The following is a 22,120-nucleotide window of genomic DNA, read 5'->3' on the forward strand; positions in this document are numbered from 1 at the left end:
AATTTATTTATAAACCCAGGTGTAACATAAGAACATAAGAACATAAGAAATAGGAGCAGGAGTAGGCCATCCAGCCCTTCGAGCCTGCCCCGCCATTCAATAAGATCATGGCTGATCTGTCGCTGCTCAGTTCCACTTTCCCGCCCTCTCCCCATAACCCTTAATCCCCTCTCCTATCAAAAACCCATCAACCCGCGTCTTAAAAATATTTAGCGAGGCAGCCTCCACCACTTCAACGGGCAGAGAATTCCAGAGATTCACCACCCTTTGAGTGAAGAAGTTCCTCCTCAACTCCGTTCTAAACCGCCCCCCTTTTATCTTGAGGCTGTGCCCCCTAGTCCTATTGTCTTTTTTGAGCGGGAAGAGTCTTTCCACCTCTATCCTATCCATCCCATTCATCATCTTATACGTCTCAATGAGATCTCCTCTCATTCTTCTAAACTCTAACGAGTACAAGCCCAGTTTATTCAGCCTCTCCTCATAGCTCAACCCCCTCAACTCCGGTATCAGCCTAGTAAACCTCCTCTGCACTCCCTCCAAGGCCAAAATATCTTTGCGCAGGTGCGGCGCCCAAAAATGCAACGTTTTCACAAAAGAGTCAATCACAACATGTAGCCAGCTACACTCCTATACTCAAGCTCCACATGTGCACTTTGAGTAAAAGTTGTGAGACAGTGAGCAGAAGCTAAGGCCAATTATAGTACCACTGCTGAGATCAGCTAAATTGGGATCTTTGTGGAAGATTACTAATTAAACTAAAATCCATCAAAATCCAGCATTGAATGTGGGATTGAATTTTCTGAATAAAAATTGCAGAGTACCCATCAGAATGCTGTGACAGAATGGGACACGTGTTGAATCAAATAGCCAGAACAGGACAATTAGAATAAATTATTTGGATATCAATATTATGTTTCTTAAGTGTGTACACAAGGGTAAAATAAGGAGACCAGTTCCATTGATCGGTTGAAATTTAAGGTCTTTGTGACTGGCGACACAAACAACATTGGTAGACCCAGATCTTCCAGTCAGCAGCAGTGCTGCCTATGAACATTTCTGCGACCTGATTCTTTTTTGTGATTTTTGAGCCGGAGCTTCCAATTCCAGCTGAAACATCGCTTGGTCAATGTGGACATCCACAAGGAAAGTGACCAAGTTTCAGAAATGATGGACAAACTCAGGACATGCACCTTTTCCACGACAATACTCAAATCGGCGCCGGAATGTGGTGACTAGGAGATTTTCACAATAACTTCATTTCGGTGTTAATGTAAGTCTACTTGTGACACTAATAAATAAATGTCTAAAAAAGCTTTAAAAACTAAACAATAGTTGCTTGCATCCACGTAAGTATTTAGAGGTCTCTAGTTTTTCAGTATGTGAATGGGTTGGTGAGTGGGTGGGTGGGTAGTTGGGTCAGGTCAGAGGTAGTCAGGTGGTTGAGTAGATCCTTAGGTAGAGGGGTATTTGGCTGATTGGAGGTGGATGGTCAGGTGGTGGGATAGTCATGTAATCGGAGGGATGGTTGGATAAAGGGATAATCAGTGGGAATAGTCAGGCTGGATAGAGGTTGATTTTTGATTTGATTTATTATTGTCACATGTATTAACATACAGTTTCTTGCACACTATACAGACAAAACATACCATTCATAGAGGAGGAAATGAGAGAGTGAAGAATTTAGCGTTACAGTCATAGCTAGGGTATAGAGAAAGATCAACTTAATGGCAGGTAAGTCCATTGCAGGAGCAGAGATGAAGCTGTCCTTGAGTCGGTTGATACATGGCCTTGGAGTTTTGTACCTTTTTCCCGAAGGAAGAAGGTAGAAGAGAGAATGTCCAATGTGCGTGGGGTCCTTAATTGTGCTGGCTGCTTTGCCGACGCAGCAGGAAGTATGGACAGAGTCAATGGATGGGAGGCTGGTTTGCGTAATGGATTGAGCTATATTCACGACCTTTTGTAGTTTCTTGCAGAGCAGGAACCATATCAAGCTATGAAAAATGCTTTTACAGATGGTACATCTGTAAAAGTTGGTGAGAGTTGGAGCTGACGTGCCAAATTTCCTTTGTCTTCTAAGAAAGTAGAGGTGTTGGTGGGCTTTCTTAACTGTAGTGTTGGCATGGGGGGACCAGGATAGGTTGTTGGTGACCTGGACACCTGAAAACTTGAAGCTCTCAACCCTGTCTATTTCGTCCCCATTGTGTAGACAGGGGCATGTTCTCCTTTATGTTTCCTGAAGTCGATGATTGGAGAGGGGAGTCGGTTGTGGTTCTTAAGTTCAGATATACTGGCAAATCATTGTGTTAGATCAGGTACACACCAGCATAACATTTCCTTACTTACGGAGGTAAGCACTGTATATGACTCTATGACACTTTGTGTCAAACCAGTAGAGTAAAATGACATTAATTTTTTACACTTGAAAAGTCAACTTCCATCAGATCTTGGTAAAAATTCTTAACTCTATGTGCCTTTGGAATGATCTATTATATAAAGTCATTGGAATGCCTGGGGTCAGTGCTGGGGGAGTCCGTGGGGAAGGTGCTAGGGGATCCATGTCTGGGGAGGTGGAGCCTGTGTTCATTGGCATTAAAAGTGACCTGATCTTTCAGGAGCTGAAGCTGCTGGCAGGAGATCTGCCACCTTGAATTTAGTTTTTAGTTTAGTTTATCTATTACTGACACATTAACACTACAATGAAGTTACTGTGAAAATTCCCTAGTCACCACACTTCACTGCCTGTTCAGAATTTAGCATGACCAGTGCACCTGACCAACATATCTTTCGGATTGTGGGAGGAAACTGGAGCACCCAGAGAAAACCCACACAGACACGGGAGAACGTACAAATTCCACCCAGACAGTGGCCCAAGCCAGGCATCTAGCCCGAGTCCCTGGCACTGTGAAGCAGCAATGCTAACCACTGTGCCACCGTGACTCTGTGTCAAAAAATATGGCAGGAAAAGCCAGCTTAGAGTCAGCAAGGTACATCCTATTTTTCCCATCTGAATTGACAGTTGGGGCCTGATTTTACCAAAAATTTGTGCCTGTTTTCTGGCGCGAAATCATGGTACGTTTGGGCGTCGGGCCTTTAACACAATCTGCACCTGAATCCGAGCAGATCACGGCTTTACTGACACCCAATTCGGGTGCGGATCCGGTCTGCAATTGGGCGGCTCGACAATTTAAATGCGTTAGCATGCATTTAAATTGATTTAATGAACTGCGTGCCCAACTCTACCACCAAATCCCACTTTACCTTCTTCTGGTCCGTTCCGGATCCGTGCTGTAAGGGACCTGAAAAATAAAAATCCAAAGCAGATTTCTGTTCTGCAGGGGAACCTCCAAAGCCCTCTCTGCCCTTGTGAAGTCAGTCTGCGGCCACCATCCTTCTTGACCATCCTTCTCAGAGCGCCCCGATATCCAGCCCACGGCCCCCCAGCAGTGGCAGTCCCTCCACCTCCTTCACCTTGGCAGACCATCCGCTAACCACCCTGGCAGACCAACCCCCCCATCCCCAGAGGCAGATCCCCCTGACGGGAAACAGATCACTCCCTGGCAGAGCACCCCACTGCCCCTGGGATCAGGCCTCCCTCGGCAGACCACACCGCCAACCTGCTTCGATTGCTGGTCTCCCTCCACCAGCCTTCTTGACCATTTTCAGTCTTTTGAGAGCCTGCAGCACCATCTTGGAGCCACGGCTGAAGTGACCAGACTTCACACCATTTCGCTGATGTCCGCCGGAGGAGGGGGCAGGCTCAGATGGATCCCTGGTTGGGGAGGGAGGGGGGAGGGGGGGGTTGTGGAGGGCGGATCCCTGGTTGGGGGGGGAGGAGAGGGGGAGGATGGATCTCTGGTTGGGGCAGAGGAGAGGGGGAGGATGGATCTCTGGTTGGGGGGGGGAGGAGAGGGGGAGGATGGATCTCTGGTTGGGGGAGAGGAGAGGGGGAGGATGGATCTCTGGTTGGGGGTAGGAGAGGGGGAGGATGGATCTCTGGTTGGGGGGGAGGAGAGGGGGAGGATGGATCTCTGGTTGGCAGGGGAGAGGACGTAAACCGTTCCAGGCACATAAACCATTCAATGGTTTAATTCCTATCCTTTAACAGTAAAAAGCGTTTCTTTTCAAAGTATTGTTATACTTTAGAAAGTTAATAAATTAATTTTCCTGCATAAACTATCATTACATTCATTTGATCTAAAATATTAAACTTCTGACACTGTTTAATTATATCCTTGCTGTCCCTGGGACTAGAAATTTCTTCTAAAGAACTGTTACTTCAGGATATATGCTACAAGTACAGGGTTTGTTATATATTTATTTCACAATATGTTGATGGGGGGAAGTCTCTGTGACAACAGGAATGAACAGACACTCAAAATGATACAGACGTACTTTGTTCTGTGTGGTTGAAGATCCTCAGAAATTCAAATTTTATTTTTCACTTGAGCCCTGCAAGTAGACACAATCAGTCCAAAGTAACCCAAGCAGCGCATGTTCGTTACTGAGACAAAAGTAGACAGTTGAAATAGATGCAAGCGTAATCTTTCAACAAAAGCTTTGAGTTTAATAGCGTTATCAGATTATTAGAAGAATATTTTCTCTAACAAGAGCAGGTACATAAGAACATAAGAAATAGGAGCAGGAGTAGTCCATCTGGCCCTTTGAGCCTGCCCCGCCATTCAATAAGATCATGGCTGATCTGAAGTGGATCAGCTCCACTTTCCCACTTTCTCCCCATAACCCTTAATTCCCCTGTCAATCAGAAACCTATCTAGCCGTGACTTAAATATATTCAGCAAGGTAGCCTCCACCACTTCAATGGGCAGAGAATTCCAGAGATTCACCACCCTTTGAGTGAAGAAGTTCCTCCTCAACTCTGATCTAAACTGCCCTCCCCCACTTATCTTGAGGCTGTGCCCTCTAGTCCTGCTATCCTTTCTAAGCGGGAAGAATCTCTCTACCTCTACCCTGTTTATCCCCTTCATTATCTTATACGTCTCTATAAGATCCCCCCTCAGCCTTCTAAACTCCAACGAGTACAGACCCAGTCTATTTAGTCTTTCTTCATAGGCTAACCCCCTCATCTACGGTATCAGCCTAGTGGACCTTTTCTGCACTCCCTCCAAGGCCAATATATCCTTCTGCAAGTGCGGCAACCAAAACTGCACACAGTACTCCAGCTGCGGCCTCACCAGTACCCTGTACAATTGCAGCAAGACCTCCCTACTTTTATAGTCTGTCCCCCTCGCAATAAAGGCCAACATTCCATTCGCCTTCTTGATCACCTGCTGCACCTGCAGACTGGGTTTTTGCGACTCATGCACAAGGACCCCCAAGTCCCTCTGCACCGTAGCATGCTGCAGCTTTTCGCCCTTTAAATAGCAATCCCTCCTACTATTATTTCTGCCAAAGTGGATAACCTCACACTTGCTAACATTATACTCCGTCTGCCAGGTCCTCGCCCACTCACTTAGCCTATCCAGATCTCTCTGCAGACTTTCCACACCCTCCACGCAATTTGCTTTTCCACTCATCTTCGTGACATCAGCAAACTTCGTCACCCTACACTCAGCCCCCTCCTCCAGATCATCTATATAAATGGTAAATAGCTGAGGCCCCAGCACCGATCTCTGCGGCAGTCCTGTAGTCACCAACTGCCAATCAGAATAGCACCCATTGAAACCAACTCTCTGCTTCCTATTAGACAACTATCCACGCTAACACCTTACCCCCAACTCTGTGCACCCTAACCTTCTGTAGCAACCTTTTATGAGGCACCTTATCAAACGCCTTTTGACAATCTAAAAACACCACATCCACCAGTTCCCCTCTGTCTACCGCACTAGTCACATCCTCATAGAAATCCGATAAATTCATCAAACACGACTTTCCCTTAACGAATCTGTGCTGCGTCTGCTCTATCAAACCATTCTCTTCTAGGTGCCTCGCTATTTCTTCTTTGATGACGGATTCAAACATCTTTCCAACTACAGACGTTAAACTATAATTCCCTGCCTTTTGTCTGCTACCTTTTTTAAACAGCGGCGTAACATTAGCCGTTTTCCAATCTTCCAGCACTTCCCCGGAGTCCAGCGAATTTTGATAAATAGTTACTAAGGCATCCACTATCACCTCTGCCATTTCCTTCAGAACCCTGAGATGCATTCCATCTGGTCCTGGGGACTTGTCCACCTTCAGTCCCATTAGTCTATCAAGCACTACCTCTGTAGTGACAGTAATCGCATTCGGGCCCTCAACTCCTACCATCCGTCTATCTTTAATATCCGGCAAACTATCTCCTCCATGAAGACCGAGGCAAAAAACTTATTTAAGGCCTCAGCCATTTCCTCATCTCCCACCGCTAAATCCCCCCTCTCATCCTCTGAAGGTCCAACATTCACTCTAGCCAGCCTCCTCCTCTTTATATATTTGTAAAAACTTTTACTGTCCTTTTTTATATTTAGTGCTAATTTAGCTTCATAGTCTATCTTTCCTTGCTTTATCAACTTCTTAGTCATTCTTTGTTGATATTTTTTCTTGTTTCCCACGATCTGGGAACTTTAAACCTTGTAAGAAGTCTCACAACACCAGGTTAGAGTCCAACCAGTTAATTTGATAGTAATCCCACAAGCTTTCAGAAATGGTGTTCCTTCGTCAGGTGTGTGGAAGGTTCACCACACGAAGGAACACCGTTTCTGAAAGCTTGTGAGATTACTATCAAACAAACTGGTTGGATTCTAACCTGGTGCTGTGAGACTTCTTACTGTGTTTACCCCAGTCCAACGCCGGCATCTCTCCATCGCAACTTTAAACCTTCCATTTCAGTCTCAGTTCTGCTGCATTGCAAAAATCTGAAGCCTGATTGAACAACTTATCTCAAGAAATTGCAGCATCTCTTGAACTTGCTGCTTTCTTCTCCAGCATATGTTGTCTAAAGATTCTTCAGGATTCTCCTGATCTATTGTCTCAACATGGTTAGTAGATCAGCGGAATTCTGAGAGAATTGACATAACATGTTCATGAAAGATAGAGGGTGGGAAGATATCCAAGAGGGCATTGAAATAATTGAGGTGGTTTGGCTTGGGTATAGAAGGAACAATGTATTTGATAACTAAGAAGGATGTACTGAATTTTGTGCTGTGGATTGGATTTCAGCCTTCTGATGTAAAAGCCAGCACGGGAGACACAATATATCCCTCCCCCTTGACCTCTGACATCTCAGCAGCTGTACAGTAGATTTCATGTGGAGGGGCCATCCTCCACCGTTGTGGGTAAAATCCCACCAACAGCTAGGGAATGCCCTTAATTCACAATCCGCACCACCCCGCCCCCCCCCCGCCCCCCTGTCCCCCCACCGCCAATCCTCCCACCACCCCCTTTCACCGCTGGTAAAATTGCAGTGGGATATGGTGCCACATTTCACAGTCGTTGCTTCTCCCCACCTACTGTCTTCCACCTTACTAGGGATTAGGGAGACACAAAATTCCAGCCCATGATACAGGTCAGCAACGGCAACACAACTGCCTTTGTCTTTCACCTCTCACATTCACTCTGTTGTTCTGCACCATGATTCCCATGGAATCTTCCAGGTCTGAAGAATGCAAATTCGCTGTACCCTTCAGAACTTTGTCTCCCCCAAGCCTAACCCCTCAGAATCATTACATACTCAGTCTTTCCTGAATGCTATTTAATGACACTTCCAGTGGGAGGTACATTTCTAGTTCATTTTCAAAGTTACCACAAAATGAGAAACTGAAATAAACTCCAAAAAACTATATAGTGCCCTCAATAGTTTTCTTCTTCCTTCAGCCAGAGGTACTGAGGTTGGTGCAGGGCAGGTTGTCTTACTGAGCACAAGCCATAACTTAATCTCTCTTTCTTTACCAACTGAGTCAAATGAGAAAAACACAGTTTATAAACTTGATTTCCAAGTTTCATTGCTCACATTAATAATTAAACCTGTCTGAAGATTTTCATTGGTAAACAACAGAAATGACAAAGATTGCATACGTTTGGCTTATAGAAAAGTTCAAGTTATAACTGTTCTTGAAGTTTTTTGATAATGTAATATTGTGCATAATTTTTTAAGCACTATCAATGTTTTATAGATTTTTGTTTTTTAGTCTGTGACAAATGGATATCAAGAAACATGGTAATAGTAACTATTGTGGAGAGATTCTGCACGTGTTTTAAAGTTCTATCATCATGAGTTTTAATGAGGTCAGATAGAATTTCACCTATCTCTCAGAAAAATAGTTGAACCTCAAGAACGTAATTTTTTTTTGCAAGATTTGTTCAGTGTCGGTTCTTTATGCTTTTAATTTAGGCGTTATCTCCATGAATAACTTTGAAAGCAGGGCTGGTGGCCAGATAATATCTTTTCTTTAAAGATTAAAATTGGAGATAATTGTATCTGTTGCCTTGAAGAATTTAACAATGCATATCCTTTACACACAGGTTACCCTTCAGGACAACCTTGCACTGGTTCCTATTATAAGGGGGCTGAAAGGGGTCGTGCATCATGGTAAGTAAGCTACTTATGAGTTCCTTTTGTTGAAAAAAAAGTGGTGGGAATTATGTCCTTCACCTTTTGGGTTATTTACTGATGAATTAAATGTGCACAGATCATCTTTGTTTCAGAATTATTAGACTTAATGTATGTAAAAAGATTTCCAGTTCACATCTGTAATTGCAAGTATTGTAAAGAATACTTCCACTAACATTTAATATTTTTTCATGAAAAATTAATAATGTAATTAATTAAATTTGTTTGATGATAATTCATCATAGCTGTCGTCATAAGTCTGTTGTAACATTTCAGAATCCATCTGGTGCAATAGTACATTTTCCTTTCCATGAGCAGTAATTGAGAACAAAATACAATCTTAAATAATTTATTTTCTACTACAACTGTTACTGTGAAATACAATTGTTGAGATTCTGGAAGGCAAAAAGGACCTAAGCACCTTGAAAAGCTTTATATTGATTTCCCAATGTTTCACATATTGCATGTATGAAGTCCAGTAACATGAATAAGGAATGAACAAACTATAATACCGCCTCGAGTCTGCATAGGTGTATAGCAAATTAGAATTTGTGTAGCTGTAAATGACAACTCCAAGTGTTAATATGGGCATGCATTGGTGTGAATCCATCACTCAAACCAGCCTCCCACCCATTGACACTGTCTGCACTTCCTGCTGCTTCAACGATCTCACCCACCCCGGACATGCTCTCTTTCCTTCTTTCCTTTGAGGAAAAAGATACAAAGTCTGAGACCACATACCAACCGACTCAAAGACAGCTTCTTCTCAGCTGCTATCAAACTTTTGAATGGACCTACTCGCATTAACTTGATCTTTCTCTATCACTGTAACACTACATTCTGCACTTTCTCCTTTCCTTTCCTTCCCAATGTGTGGTATGCTTTGTCTGCATCGTGCACAAGAAACATTACTTTTCAGTGTATAATAATACAGGTGACAACAATAAATTAAATCAAAATCACATATATGCATTTGCCTTCATAAACAGGCCTCATTTTGCCTCTGCGATGTCAGGTAAAGCTTAAAAGAAGAGTTGCGTAATGAGTTTTAACATAGTGTTGAGCAGTTCAGTAGGATAATGGGCAAAGTATTTATGTATAAAAAATCTATTAGGTTGAAATGGCTGAGATGGGTAGGGTCGGACCCACTGGAATGATCCATTACAGTCAGTGAGTAAAATAAAGGGAAAATGGAATAATTGTTCCTAAATGTGTACATTGGTACTTCAGAAGGTGAGAATAATGTACAGATCATTAATCAGAACGATGAGACCAAGAGGCACTCAGCATCTGTAAAGAAAACAGATAAAGTACAAGTAATCTAGTGATTATTAACCCATGCCTTCCATCCCCATGATAGGTGAGAGAGGATTGGATGGAGGTTAACATGTTAAAAATGTGAAATCTGATCCTGAGCTTCAGTGAATGTACCTACTTCAGGCAAAACTGCACTGGATTTGGAAGGATCTGAGTTATCTGCTCTTGAGTGGCATGTCAATAATTAAAATATCTAAATAAGACTGTGTTCCTTAGATTTTGGCAGCTATTTCTATAAAATGAGAAACACAGTAGATGAAAGATGACATGAACTGCCAGATCCAGCAGGTAATGGCTTTTCCAGAAACATATGGGGGGGCGGTTTAGAATGGAGTTGAGGAGGAACTTCTTCACTCAAAGGGTGGTGAATCTCTGGAATTCTCTGCCCGTTGAAGTGGTGGAGGCTGCCTCGCTAAATATATTTAAGACGCGGGTTGATAGGTTTTTGATAGGCAAGGGGATTAAGGGTTATGGGGAGAGGGCGGGAATGTGGAACTGAGACACGACAGATCAGCCATGATCTTATTGAATGGCGGGGCAGGCTCGAAGGGCTAGATGGCCTAGTCCTGCTCCTATTTCTTATGTTTATCTGTTTGCAACCCAGTCCCTCGAGCAACACCGACTGCATCCTACTTTCTACCTTGATGTGTTGGCTTTACCTTCTTGATCTCTTATGTGTACCCTACTCCCTTCTTCCCTTATACCCATGGATCCTTTCCTCCGCCCTCTGACCCCCGCCCTCTAGTCTCCCGCCCTCTAGCCTCCCGCCCTTTAGCCTCCTGCCCCACCTCCCTTGCCCCCACAGTGTTGCTCCTTGTTAATACTGTTCAGATGTATTGAGCTTCTTTAAAGTAAAAAATTATTTTTTAACTATTCATGCTGTTCTCTAACAGGGTGATTTATCTTTCTTTGCTGCCTTAACAATGGACACATTCGCAAAGCTAAGCCATTGTCCTATTAGCGAGAAATGTAGTTGTATCTTTAATTGTCAATTATTAGGACATACGATTGTCATTTCTTTAGATCTGATGTATGTCAGAAAATGAAGTTTGCATAACTAATGCTCTCCACTATGTTTTTTAAGTGTGTAGATCAGTCCACCAATGGTTAAGGGCACCAGTAAGGAATTTAGTGTTTCAGTGCCGAAACTTAGGGGCATTGCAAATAAGTTCTTCAAGCTGCATTCAGTCCCTTAGCTAATTTCTCAGTGTTGAATTGTAGGTCATGCAATATACATCTTACATAAAATACCTCAGCTGATGTGTAATGAGACTTCGTGGCTTACTGGGAAGAAGCTGACTAAAGGTTTAATTTGCGTTTTAGAGATAACACATATGCTACTCGTGTGCTAATGAATAACAATAATTTATCGATATTATGTTCACTGAGAGCCTGCTGACTTTTCATAAAAACAGAAAATATTGAAAATACTCAACAGGGCTGACGACATCAGTGGAGAGAAAACAGAGTTAATGTTTTAAATCGAATAATCCTCTGCTTCTGAATGGCTAATTTGCCAAGTTAAGTCATAAAGGTTTACAGCATGAAAAACAGCCCCTTTGGCCCAACTTGTCCGTGCCACCCAGTTTTTATCACTAAGCTAGTCCCAATTGCCCTGGGAGAAACTATTTCTAAAGGATGCACCTGTTGCTGGCACCTTTTTTGCTTACAAGCTACTTGCTAAGTGACAATCACGGAAACATCAGGAAGGAATGTCAACTGCACTCCTCAAATTGCAACCAACAATGGAGGAGCCCATCCATCTTCAGTCTGAGGTGTCAGTGTCAGCATGTCAAAGCATTGAGGTCAATGCTGGTTGAATGTTGGTTGCTATAAATTGTCCAGGATGTTGTTCCTGCACTGGTGCAGGAGCAGCACTACATCATTGCAGCCCTTGGTGGCGTCCATCAGTAGCCATGTGAAGGACAGCATCTCAATCTTACTCCAGCTGCCCCTTCTCCTCAAGGAAACAGCCAGTAGCCCCCAGGACACCCATAGGGAGGAGGATCTGCAATGGACAGCTTGTGACCATCCTCCCAGGAAACTGGAGGCTCTCCGGCTGATCCAAATCCCCTCTCCTGTGACCCCATCACCTTCAGTTCACAAGCCAAAGAGGATGCATATGCTTCACAACAGGACACTTAAAGCAGGCTGGGACGCTCCAACTCTCAGCAATCCAAAGAATGCCCACAAAAGTTATCGCAGACAACAGGATGTTGTGGTCAGCAGTCTACCTCCACCTCCACTGTGGATGTTGGGGAAGCACCAAGATGTAGAGGTAGGGTAAGGAAAGTGAAGAAGACTTTGGAGCACGATAGTGGCATGGGTGTTCACAACACGCATATTTTGTTCACAAATGTGAATAGAATGGCACCCATTTGAAATCTTTTGTAAATGCTTCCATTTTATGATGAGCAGTGTCGCTGCCATTCAGGTGTGATACCATGGTCCCTACCCCCACTTATCACAGATGTCACTGTCATAAACTACTCATCTTTGTAGTGTGCTGCTATATCACCAGAGTATGTTTCTTTCCCAGATCGATCATGACACCAGTGATACCTTGACCTTAATGTTAAGCATGCTGTTGGAATGAACCTTGGTTATATGCTTTGCACAGTGATGCCATGTTTATTCTTGGTTGTGTAAGATTGAGGCAGAGGTGTTCTGCTATCTTATCTGCATTCTTGAAAGTTGAAAGAGAGATATGTTGTTGCGTGGAGAATGGTCATATATTGTGGAACTCCATGTTGCTCTCTGCTTCTCAGCAGATGTGTCATGCTGTGACCCCATACTCAGAGCTTGTGTGCGTTGCTGTCAGCCAACCACTTTTTCAACCTTGTGAGTGTACATCTGCTAAGCTCACCAATAAGTGACGGAACCTTGTCACCTCATTACTGTTCTGCTATTCAAAGGTCCAACTTTCAACATCTCTCACCCTGTAATTCTGTCTATTAAGGGGACAGATCTCTTGTCACCAAGTAGAGATGCAACACTGTATGTTCCCTCACCTGATGTGAATTCCAAATGATGATTTCGGGCAGGAATTAGAGCCTTTGAGCACGATCTACAAAAGCATTAGCATTGCTTGATACAATGTGGAGGAGAACAGTGGGTTAAGAGTGAGATGTTCTGAAGCTAAAGTGTGCTCCTCATGAGCAATGATGCATGACCTTGAGGGTTCCATGGTGTCTGAGCATTTTGGACTTTGCAAGGGCCAGGACTAGGACTGGCCATGAGTGCACAATGTCTGTGTTAAATGTCTGTTTAATCTCTGACATGCTTAGATTGTCCACATCCATATTAAGGTGAGGCTTTGTGCCTGTGCTGGTAAGTACTCACCGCTGAAATTATGGCCAGTGTGAGGTGCGTAACAAGGTACTGCCCTTGTACCGCCAGCCAACTGGACCAACTACTATGATATTGCTTTGGTCAGGAAGCGCTGCTTTCAGTCCAGGTGTTGCAATCCTCATTCGTGGCATTCTAATTCTGCACTCCTTGGAATAAACATGAGAGAAATATTTTGTCAGAAAATTAGATTATTTAACGGGAGGCTGAGGCGGCTCTTCTGTGAACCATCCAGCATCAACTTTGAACAGCCATCTGAAGCTTGAACAGTGACCCAATTTCTCAGGACTTTGTTATTACTCTGGGGAATTTCCACACTGCGAACAAGGAGATCGATTAGTGCTACTTTGCAGGATTAGTCTCGCATGAATGGGCTTCATTTCTTCACTTCCTGATTCCCTGTACTGTCATTGAAAGGCTCTGTACATGTCTCAGCTGTGCCTCTCTCTTCATTTGGGAGTGAACAGTTCAGTTGGGTGCCCCTTTAATTTCATCCCCCCATCCCTGCTAGTGCATGCATCCATCCTCCATTCTGCCTGCACAGCCCTCACCAGCAATTGCACCAATGCAACATTAACCTGATGCAACAAACAGTGCAAGCAATTTGTGCAATAATTCAATTTGCATGCAGGATTTAGCACATGTCTACTATAACTTTGGAAGCTGTCCCTTGGAAAGCCAGGAAGAACACCATAGATGATTCATCTTGGTCTCCTCTTGAGATCACCACATCACAACATTCAGCCAATTCTATTCACTCCCTGTGTTATCAAGAAATGGCTCAGCACATTGGACACAGCAAAGGTTATAGGCCCCAGAACGTCCCAGCTGTACTGCTGAAGACTTGTGCTCCAGAGCTAGTTAGGTCCTTTACCAAACTCCTACAATATAGCTACAAAATTGACATCTGGCAAATTGACAAATTGTTTACATACATCCTGTTCACAAAAAGCAGGACAGAATGCAATCTGACCCATTGCTGCCCTAACAGCATACTCTCAGTAACCAAGAAAGTGGCGAAAACAGTTGCGACAATAGTATTTAAATTACAGCTAAAGTACTCACCAATGACTTGCTGACTGACACTTAGTTTGGATCCCACCAGGACTACTCACTTCCAGACCTCATTGCAGCTTTGGTTCAAACAACAGACTGGCAAGCCATTTTAAAAAATATTCATTCACAGAATGTGGGCGTTACTGACTAAGCCAATTTATCGAGTAGCTATGTTGCTAAGAAATTTACTCAGCAACGTGACAACAGCAGTTGCCAACCTGCCATGGCACTCCACTATTTTCCCTGTGTGCCTTGCCTTCAGGACCTATATCTTGAAGCTGGGAGTATTCTGGTCAATATTTCAAGCTTCTGACCTTTCATCAGAATTGGGAAAAGTAGGAAGCGTACTTGATTTTGAGCAAGTAAAAGGGAGGGGGTTGGGAAGAAGAACAAAAGGGAAGTTCTTTGGTTGAGTGGAGTACAGGGAATTAAAACCGATTACATTTCCAACTTTTCTGGGTTCTGATGAAAGCTAATTGATTGGAAATGTTAATTGTTTCCCTCTTTGCAGGAGCTGCCAGACCTGCTGAGTAGTTCTAGTATTTTTTGTTTTTATTCCAGGATCAGCAGTATTTCGCTTTTGTGTTGTGTTTAATCGCTTTGCACTGAAGTGAAGTATATTATATGTTAATTTTCTGTCAAAGTATTAGAGACAATTCTGAATGCACTTAATTCTTTAGCAACTCATAGTTCCCAGGGATAAATAAAGAAGCAGAGCATGTTATATCTCCTACTTTTTAAATAACATTATCTAAAGCAACTATTTTGTTTTATTTTGCCATTTGCCATTTTCCCTTCAGCATACAGGTGCCCATCTTTAACTAATCCAACAGGTTTACGTTGGTTGTGAATCAGAATCCCTGGGCACCAACAAAGCAAAGGAACAATCCTGAAGCAGTTTAAGATACCATTAACCATGAGACAGCAGAAATGATTTATGATGTTTTTATTGTGGGAAAAACAATGTCACACAGCCCTACTGCAATGCAATTTATGTGCGTCAAAAGGCTGTGTTATAAGATGTGCCAGTGTATTAACGAAAAGGATCTGTAGGTTGTGGTATAAATTTGAGACTACTGGAAATAAACTCTTGCATTTATATTGCGATCCCTCTTTTAGCTTTCCTAATGTGTGCCTAAAAATCAGCATGTTAAATAAACAAAATGTGCAAAATGGAAATTACTTTCCCATATGAAAGCATGTACATTCCTACCTGTAATTTTTACATAAAAATCTATTGATTACCTGGAATATAGCTGACTTAAAAGTGTTCTTTCTACTTACTTACCTGCTGCTTGCCACTTCTGACCACCAGCTCGCCAGCCCTCTCACTCGCCATATCCTCTTCCCTCGTTCCTGCTCATTCCTTCCCTGTCCTGCCTCCCATGCCTCCTTCCACTCATTAACCATTTCACCTCTTGTTCTCTTACAGGGGAGGCAATGGCTTAGTGGTATTATCACTGGACGAGTAATCCAGAGGCCCGGGGAATTATCTGGGGGCCTGGGTTTGAATCCTACTGCAGCAAATGGCATAATTTGAATTCAATAAAAATGTGGAATTAAAAGCCTAATGGTGACCGTGAAATCATTGTCGATTCCATGTCGTTCACGAATGCCTTTTTAGGGAAGGAAATCCTACGTGACTCCAGATCAACAACAACGTGGTTGATTCTGGCCTAGCTAGCCATTCAGTCCAACTGAATTGGGGATGGACAATAAATGCTGGCCCAGCCACTGATGCCCACATCCCATGAATGAATACAAAAATACTCACCATGTCCCTCTGCTGACCCCTTCACTTGTTGCCCCTCTCTTGAACCCTTGTTCACACTAAGAAGAGACAAGTGTGGTGGCAGGTAGAAAACAAATGCATTTTCAAATGCAAATATTTTAACAAAAGCCTTTCCTATCGATAGTTTTAATAGAATCTTCACAGTGCAGAAGGAGGCCATTTGGCCCATTGAGTCTGCACTGACAATAATCCCACTCAGGCCCTATCCCTGTAACCTCACATATTCACCCTGCTAATCCCCTGACACTGAGGGGCAATTTAGCATGGCCCAATCCACCAAACTTTGGAGTGTGGGAGGAAACTGGAGCACCCAGAGGAAACCCAGGCAGAGATGGGGAGAATGTGCAAACTCAGTCAACCGAAACAGTACCCGGATACCCGGTGCTGTGAGGCAACAATGCTAACCACTGTGCCACCGTGCCATGAATTTATTATGAATAAAACAATATTCCCCAAGGTCCTCGTCTTATGGCATTCTCTCTCCATTACATTTTCTTTCTATGGTCCTCTCTTCCCAGTGCCTCCTCTCCCTTTTTTCCTCATTGTTATTTTCCCCATTGCACTTTCACTGCATTGTCCTCTTTCCCGAGGGCTGTCTTTCCCCTTGGCCCTCTCCCCATGACCCTCTCCTCGATTTGCTCAGCTTTGCTTTACTGCCCACTCTGTCATCGCTGCTATTCCATCATCCACTGCCCACGGTGCTGTCTGCCCCACTATCCACCACCCACTTTGCCACTGGCCTCTGCTTTGCTGCTGGCCTTTGCTTCATCACTGGGCCATCACAAAGAACTACAAAAGGCCATGAATGTAGCCCAGTTTATCACGCAAACCAGTTTCCCAGCCATTAATTCTGTCTACACTTCCCGCTGCCTTGGCAAAGCAGCCAGCATAATTAAGGACACCACGCACCTTGGACGTTCTCTTTTCCAGCTTCTTCTGTTGGGAAAAGGACACAAAAGTTTGAGGTCACGTACCAACCGACTCAAGAGCAGCTTCTTCCCTGCTGCTGTCAGACTTTTGAATGGACTTACCTTGCATTAAGTTGATCTTTCTCTACACCCTAGCAATTCTGCACTCTTTTGTTTCCTTCTCTATGAATGGTAAGCTTTGTCTGTATAGCACGCAAGAAACAATACTTTTCAGTGTATGTTAATACATGTGACAATAATAAATCAAATCAAAACCTTTCTTCCATTTATTATTATTGCCAGAAGTAGGCTTACGTTAACATTGCATCGAAGTTATTGTGAAAATCCCCTAGTCGCCACACTCTGGCATCTGTTTGGGTACACTGAGGGAGGATTTAGCATGCCCAATGTACCTAACCAGTATGTCTTCTGAACATTGGGAGGAAACCAGAGCACCCAGAGGAAACCCACGCAGACATGTAGACTCGCACAGATAGTCACCCAAGCTGGGAATTGAACCTGGGTCCCTGGCGCTGTGAGGCCACAGTACTATTCACTGTGCCATTCCTGCTTCATTGCTGAGCCTTCATTCCATTGTTGCCTTCACTCCTTCATTCAACTTGACCTAGCTTCTCTTTTAACTGCTCTAGCCTCTGCTTCAGAATTCTAATACTCACTTTGAGCTTTTTTCAGCTCATCGAATCAGAGGCCAACTTCTTAATGCTTTGGCTGCTAATAACTGGTGCACCTATCAGGAGAAGGATAAAACCTTCCTCCAATTTGACAAGCTGCAAGCACTTTTTTTTAATCAAATTGTGTTCTGTGGAACCCAGTTTGGGAAACACTGGATTACATTATTGCCTTACAATACCTCCTGTTTGCATCGTTAATTATTGTATTTGCTTTGTGATTTTGGATTGTTCATAGTCTTAACAGAGTTTAATTTAATTTATGTCTGAGTTCTTTCTCCACAAGTTATACTTCATCCTCATGATAAGTGGAAAATCAAATTTTGAGATGTTTTTAATATCTAAATATAAAGCATGTTTGCATAATATATATACGAAAAAAATATATTTTTGTCTATAAAAATATGGAAAGATTTTCCTATGTATAAAACAAAGAAAATGTGGCATCTGGATGTTGGCTCAATGAAATTTTAGACAGATGGAAAGTCATGTGTCAAAATGTATTTGCAATCCCCCTTAGCTCCAGCTGCCTGTGCATATAGTTCAAAACCTTCTGTTTTGTGTATTTGACATTGTTACTGTTTGAAAAGAATGTTCATGATAATATGCACCAGATGTTATGTCTTTACAGATAACTTCTGTCACGTTAGTCTCTAAGGATTGTTGAGATGCTCGAATAGGTGCTTTATCATTGATTGGTATCATGTACTTTCTATGCACATTTGGTTTTCATTGATGCCACTGGTAGTTTGATCCATCATCGCTGCAGCTTTCACACATCACTATGATGATCCCCTGAAGCGTTTGTCACATTTGGCCAACTTTTTAACCTCCCCACATTTGCACATGCAGTTGTTCAAATGCCTTGTATAATGTTAACAAAATGAGCACTCAGTTGCAGTTTGGACCTTTATATTACTAAACCAATACAAATGACATAGTTCACAAAACGTTAAGAATTATTGCCCATTTTGCTCATCTGTAAGAGTGGAATTAGCAAGGTTTCGAGAGGGACGAATTGGCTCATGTTCTTGTCCCTGATCATTGTACAGATTCCTGTTGGAGGGTTGTTACAAGCAGGATTGGGCATGGGGTGGTGGGGGAGAGAATCTCAGCCTCCACAAAAGCAGTGCAGCAGCTTGGGAGAATCGCCCAGTGTGTGTCCGTCATCTGGATTTCAATGACCTATCAAATTTCTCAGCCGTTAGGAATTGAAAGGAAGTTTTTTAAGAATTAGCAGATGATCCATCTCCTTTTGATTGGCCTGGGTTATTAATTGCAGATGGCCTTTCTGCAGCTCTTTTGAAGTTAGATAGTACAGTCCACATGGGGTCATTACTGACTTCTTAGAGATAACAAGGTGTGAGTTTCCCTGCATCTGCAATGTGCCTTCTTTTCTTCAGGCGTCACATTCAGACACAGTTTCAGCCATTTTCAGCTCCTGGTCCAGTTTTGAAAAAATTAGAAATAGTGATGAGCATATCTGCATTTTCAGTGTGAGGTATTAGCCCTTCACAGTGTGCATATTTGTATGTGTTTTTGCATTTGTGTCGGATCCAAATCAATTTTGATGCCTCCAGTGATTGGATAACCTGCTGCCATTTGCTGACTTGATGCAGTCATGAGAGATACCTATGTACAGAATGCAAATAATAATTTAACGAACCTATTCTTTTCATAAATCAGTATTAACAATCTGTGATGGAACTGCAACTGGGAACTTGTACGATTTGAGCAGTACATAATTTATTTCTTTAATTTGAATGACTTTGAACCTAATGTTCATACACAACAAGAATTTAATTATTAAAAAGTAATAAAGTTGCATACTTGGCTGTAGTTGAAATCGCTATCAGAACTAGTCTTGAAGTATGATATTAAACCTCTTCGATGAATTGCCACATCTACTTTATGCAGCACAGGGTCACTATATATAAATAAAAGATGTAATAAAATTACTATTTCAACAGATTAAAACAAGATAATAGCTTTTTTTATATTTAGAAATAAATTCTCTCACTCACTCTTATTTCATGTCTTTATTATATTTTGAGATGAAAAACTGCTTTGTAAGCTGAAAACACAATACAAATTGAATGGCTGATGATGCTGTTTACCTCCTCAGCTGAAGTATATGTAATTAGTTATGTGAGGTCAGCAGCAGGAATTAGCATGCAGGACTATTGATTTTTTTAAAGTATTGAAGACTGGTTATATAAATATTTCACTCTTTCAGTTGGCTGTGGAATAGACTTTTAATTATTTTAGGCATTGGTTGTTTTAATATCCCAGTCCATCCATATATGTATGTCTACTCAAATTGAATTTAAAATTTCCTGATTAAGTGGATAACATTTAGCTTTCTGGAAAATGGGAATTCGGTTTGAGTTTGAATACATTTAATCTTTGAGAAATAATTGTCTTTCACCTGTATCAGCACAACCTTGGATTTGAAACCTTTGCAGCAACTGCAAATTAAGGTCAGTTCTACCAATCACTTCCAGTTGAACCAAACTGGACTCCTTATGGCAATTTTTAGTTATGACGAGCATTACTCTGCAATAGAAAAACAGACCACCTTAATAGAGAGGGAATAATATTTTTGGATGATGAAACGCCATTACTGACTCAGTCACTCTGTGAAATATCCCTTGCATGGCCCACTTCACATTTTAAACTGTTGGAGGAAGCAGGTGAGCAAATAAGAGTGAACGTGGTGGAAGTCAGGAAGAAAATTCTATTTTATTTGTGCTTCAGATTTGTCTTGGCACATAAGACAAAAATTTGAGGGCAGGTTTTAACTTTTGGGGTGTAAACAGGCCACTTCTCATGCCTAAAATGAAAAGGCCAGCTATTTCAAATTCGGGCTTATATAGATTCCGCAAGCCTTCAATTTGTAAAAAGGTGTCTCTGATGCAGCACCTGCATTGTTGCAATTTGGCTACCTTAGTACCAGTGAGGAGATATAATCATAGAGGTGAGCCCTCGTAACAGCAATTCCTACCCATTGAGGGTGATTCTCTGGCCTTGCTGCGCCTGATACTGATCACACTGATTCTGGAGAAGAGCATGTGGGCCTAACAATCGGTTTTGTGCTCAGCGCCAAACAGTTTGCAATTATCCTGGCCCCTTTCTAATGGCGTGAACCAAATTGCACTCAGAAAGGGTGCAAGACCAGTTAGCATATTTAAAGTAGCATTTAAATGCAGATGGTCTATTTGAATTCCAGTGCACGTAATTCTCCAGCCTTTGGACGCAGCGAGAACCACTACTGATCTCCACCAGCATGAGACCTGGCGCGATGGCCAAGCTGGGAGGCTTAGAGACCATTTAAGCCCGTGGGGTGTTGGGTACATGATTAGGCGGTGCCTACTCGGCACCTTTGCATGGCAATTAGGCACCACTAATGTGCTGGGGTGTGCGAAAAGGATGGGCCTGTGTGGGAAGTATAATGGGGGGCTATGCAAGTAGGCAATGATGGGAGCTGCACAGGGGTGGGTCATGCAGGGGTGGATCATACCAAAGGCCTTTATTTTGGGGGCATGTTGAAAGGGTCACGGTGCCCCAATGCTGGCTACCTGTGTCAGGAAGGCTGGGAGAACATGCCACCAATGAGGGTGGGGGAGATCCTGAAGTCCACGGAAAAGGTTTACCCTTGTTTTCTCGCCATTATGACACTTAGATGTGTTTTGGGAGAATTCAGCCTTCCATTGGCTCCATTACTCTCGGATAACTATTAAAATTTTATAATGATCGTTTTGAGATACTTCTGTTGTACCAACAGTAAAACTAGTCTGAGTGCGTGGAACATTATCCATCTAGATGTGTCTTAAAATGAAAGTGTACAATTCCAATTTGCATATCAAAAGGACTTACTATCTTGGAATTTGTATATGGCATAGGACTGGGATGTTGGTGATATTAGAGTGGTATGTCTATGAATCTCACTTGATTTGGTCAAGTCAAAATGTGCTGCATTTTTTTTCAATCATTGATTTAAATAGCATTTAAGTAACATAAATAGGAAATGGTCACAGCCTGTTTTATAAAAAAAAGTTTGGATTTACCAACAATTATAGTTTTGTGTGGACAATTCATCAGGGACATACAGATTAAGCTTGGAAGTTAAAGTCACCCCAGCTTCATGATGTCAAAATTAGAGGTGTTTGGCACTCAGCTTGCACCCATCCATCCAATTTCTCCATGCTAAAATCAGGCCTTTAATAAAACTGAAATTTTCCATCTAGGTTGAAATAACCATGCCCTGGATTATCTGATTGGAAAAAAGTTGACTTTGGAGTTGGTCCCATTTTTTTCGTAGATTTTCACCTTGCACTCATCAAAACATTCCCAGGAATACAATGCAAGGGAAATCAACAACCACTCACAACAGGCAAGATACAGACTGTACCCAGCCCATGCGTACAAAACTCAAAGCACAGTGTCCAATATTAGATGTGATTAC

The 22,120-nt window shown here is 42.5% G+C and overlaps 1 protein-coding gene across 2 annotated transcripts in view; it reads left to right on the forward strand.

The window, feature by feature from the left end:
* The window catches only part of LOC145338627 (receptor-type tyrosine-protein phosphatase gamma-like), a 693,461-nt gene that overhangs the window by 462,341 nt on the left and 209,000 nt on the right, over window positions 1-22,120 (forward strand). For both annotated transcript variants that reach the window (XM_080183016.1, XM_080183007.1), the window contains exon 6: window positions 8,458-8,524. In XM_080183016.1, coding sequence (XP_080039142.1) covers window positions 8,458-8,524 — 67 coding nt within the window. The remainder of the gene's footprint in view (window positions 1-8,457; window positions 8,525-22,120) is intronic.

This window comes from Carcharhinus amblyrhynchos, chromosome 3 (genome assembly GCF_965287045.1).
Source record: "Carcharhinus amblyrhynchos chromosome 3, sCarAmb.v2.hapA, whole genome shotgun sequence".
Taxonomy (NCBI): Eukaryota; Metazoa; Chordata; class Chondrichthyes; order Carcharhiniformes; family Carcharhinidae; genus Carcharhinus; species Carcharhinus amblyrhynchos.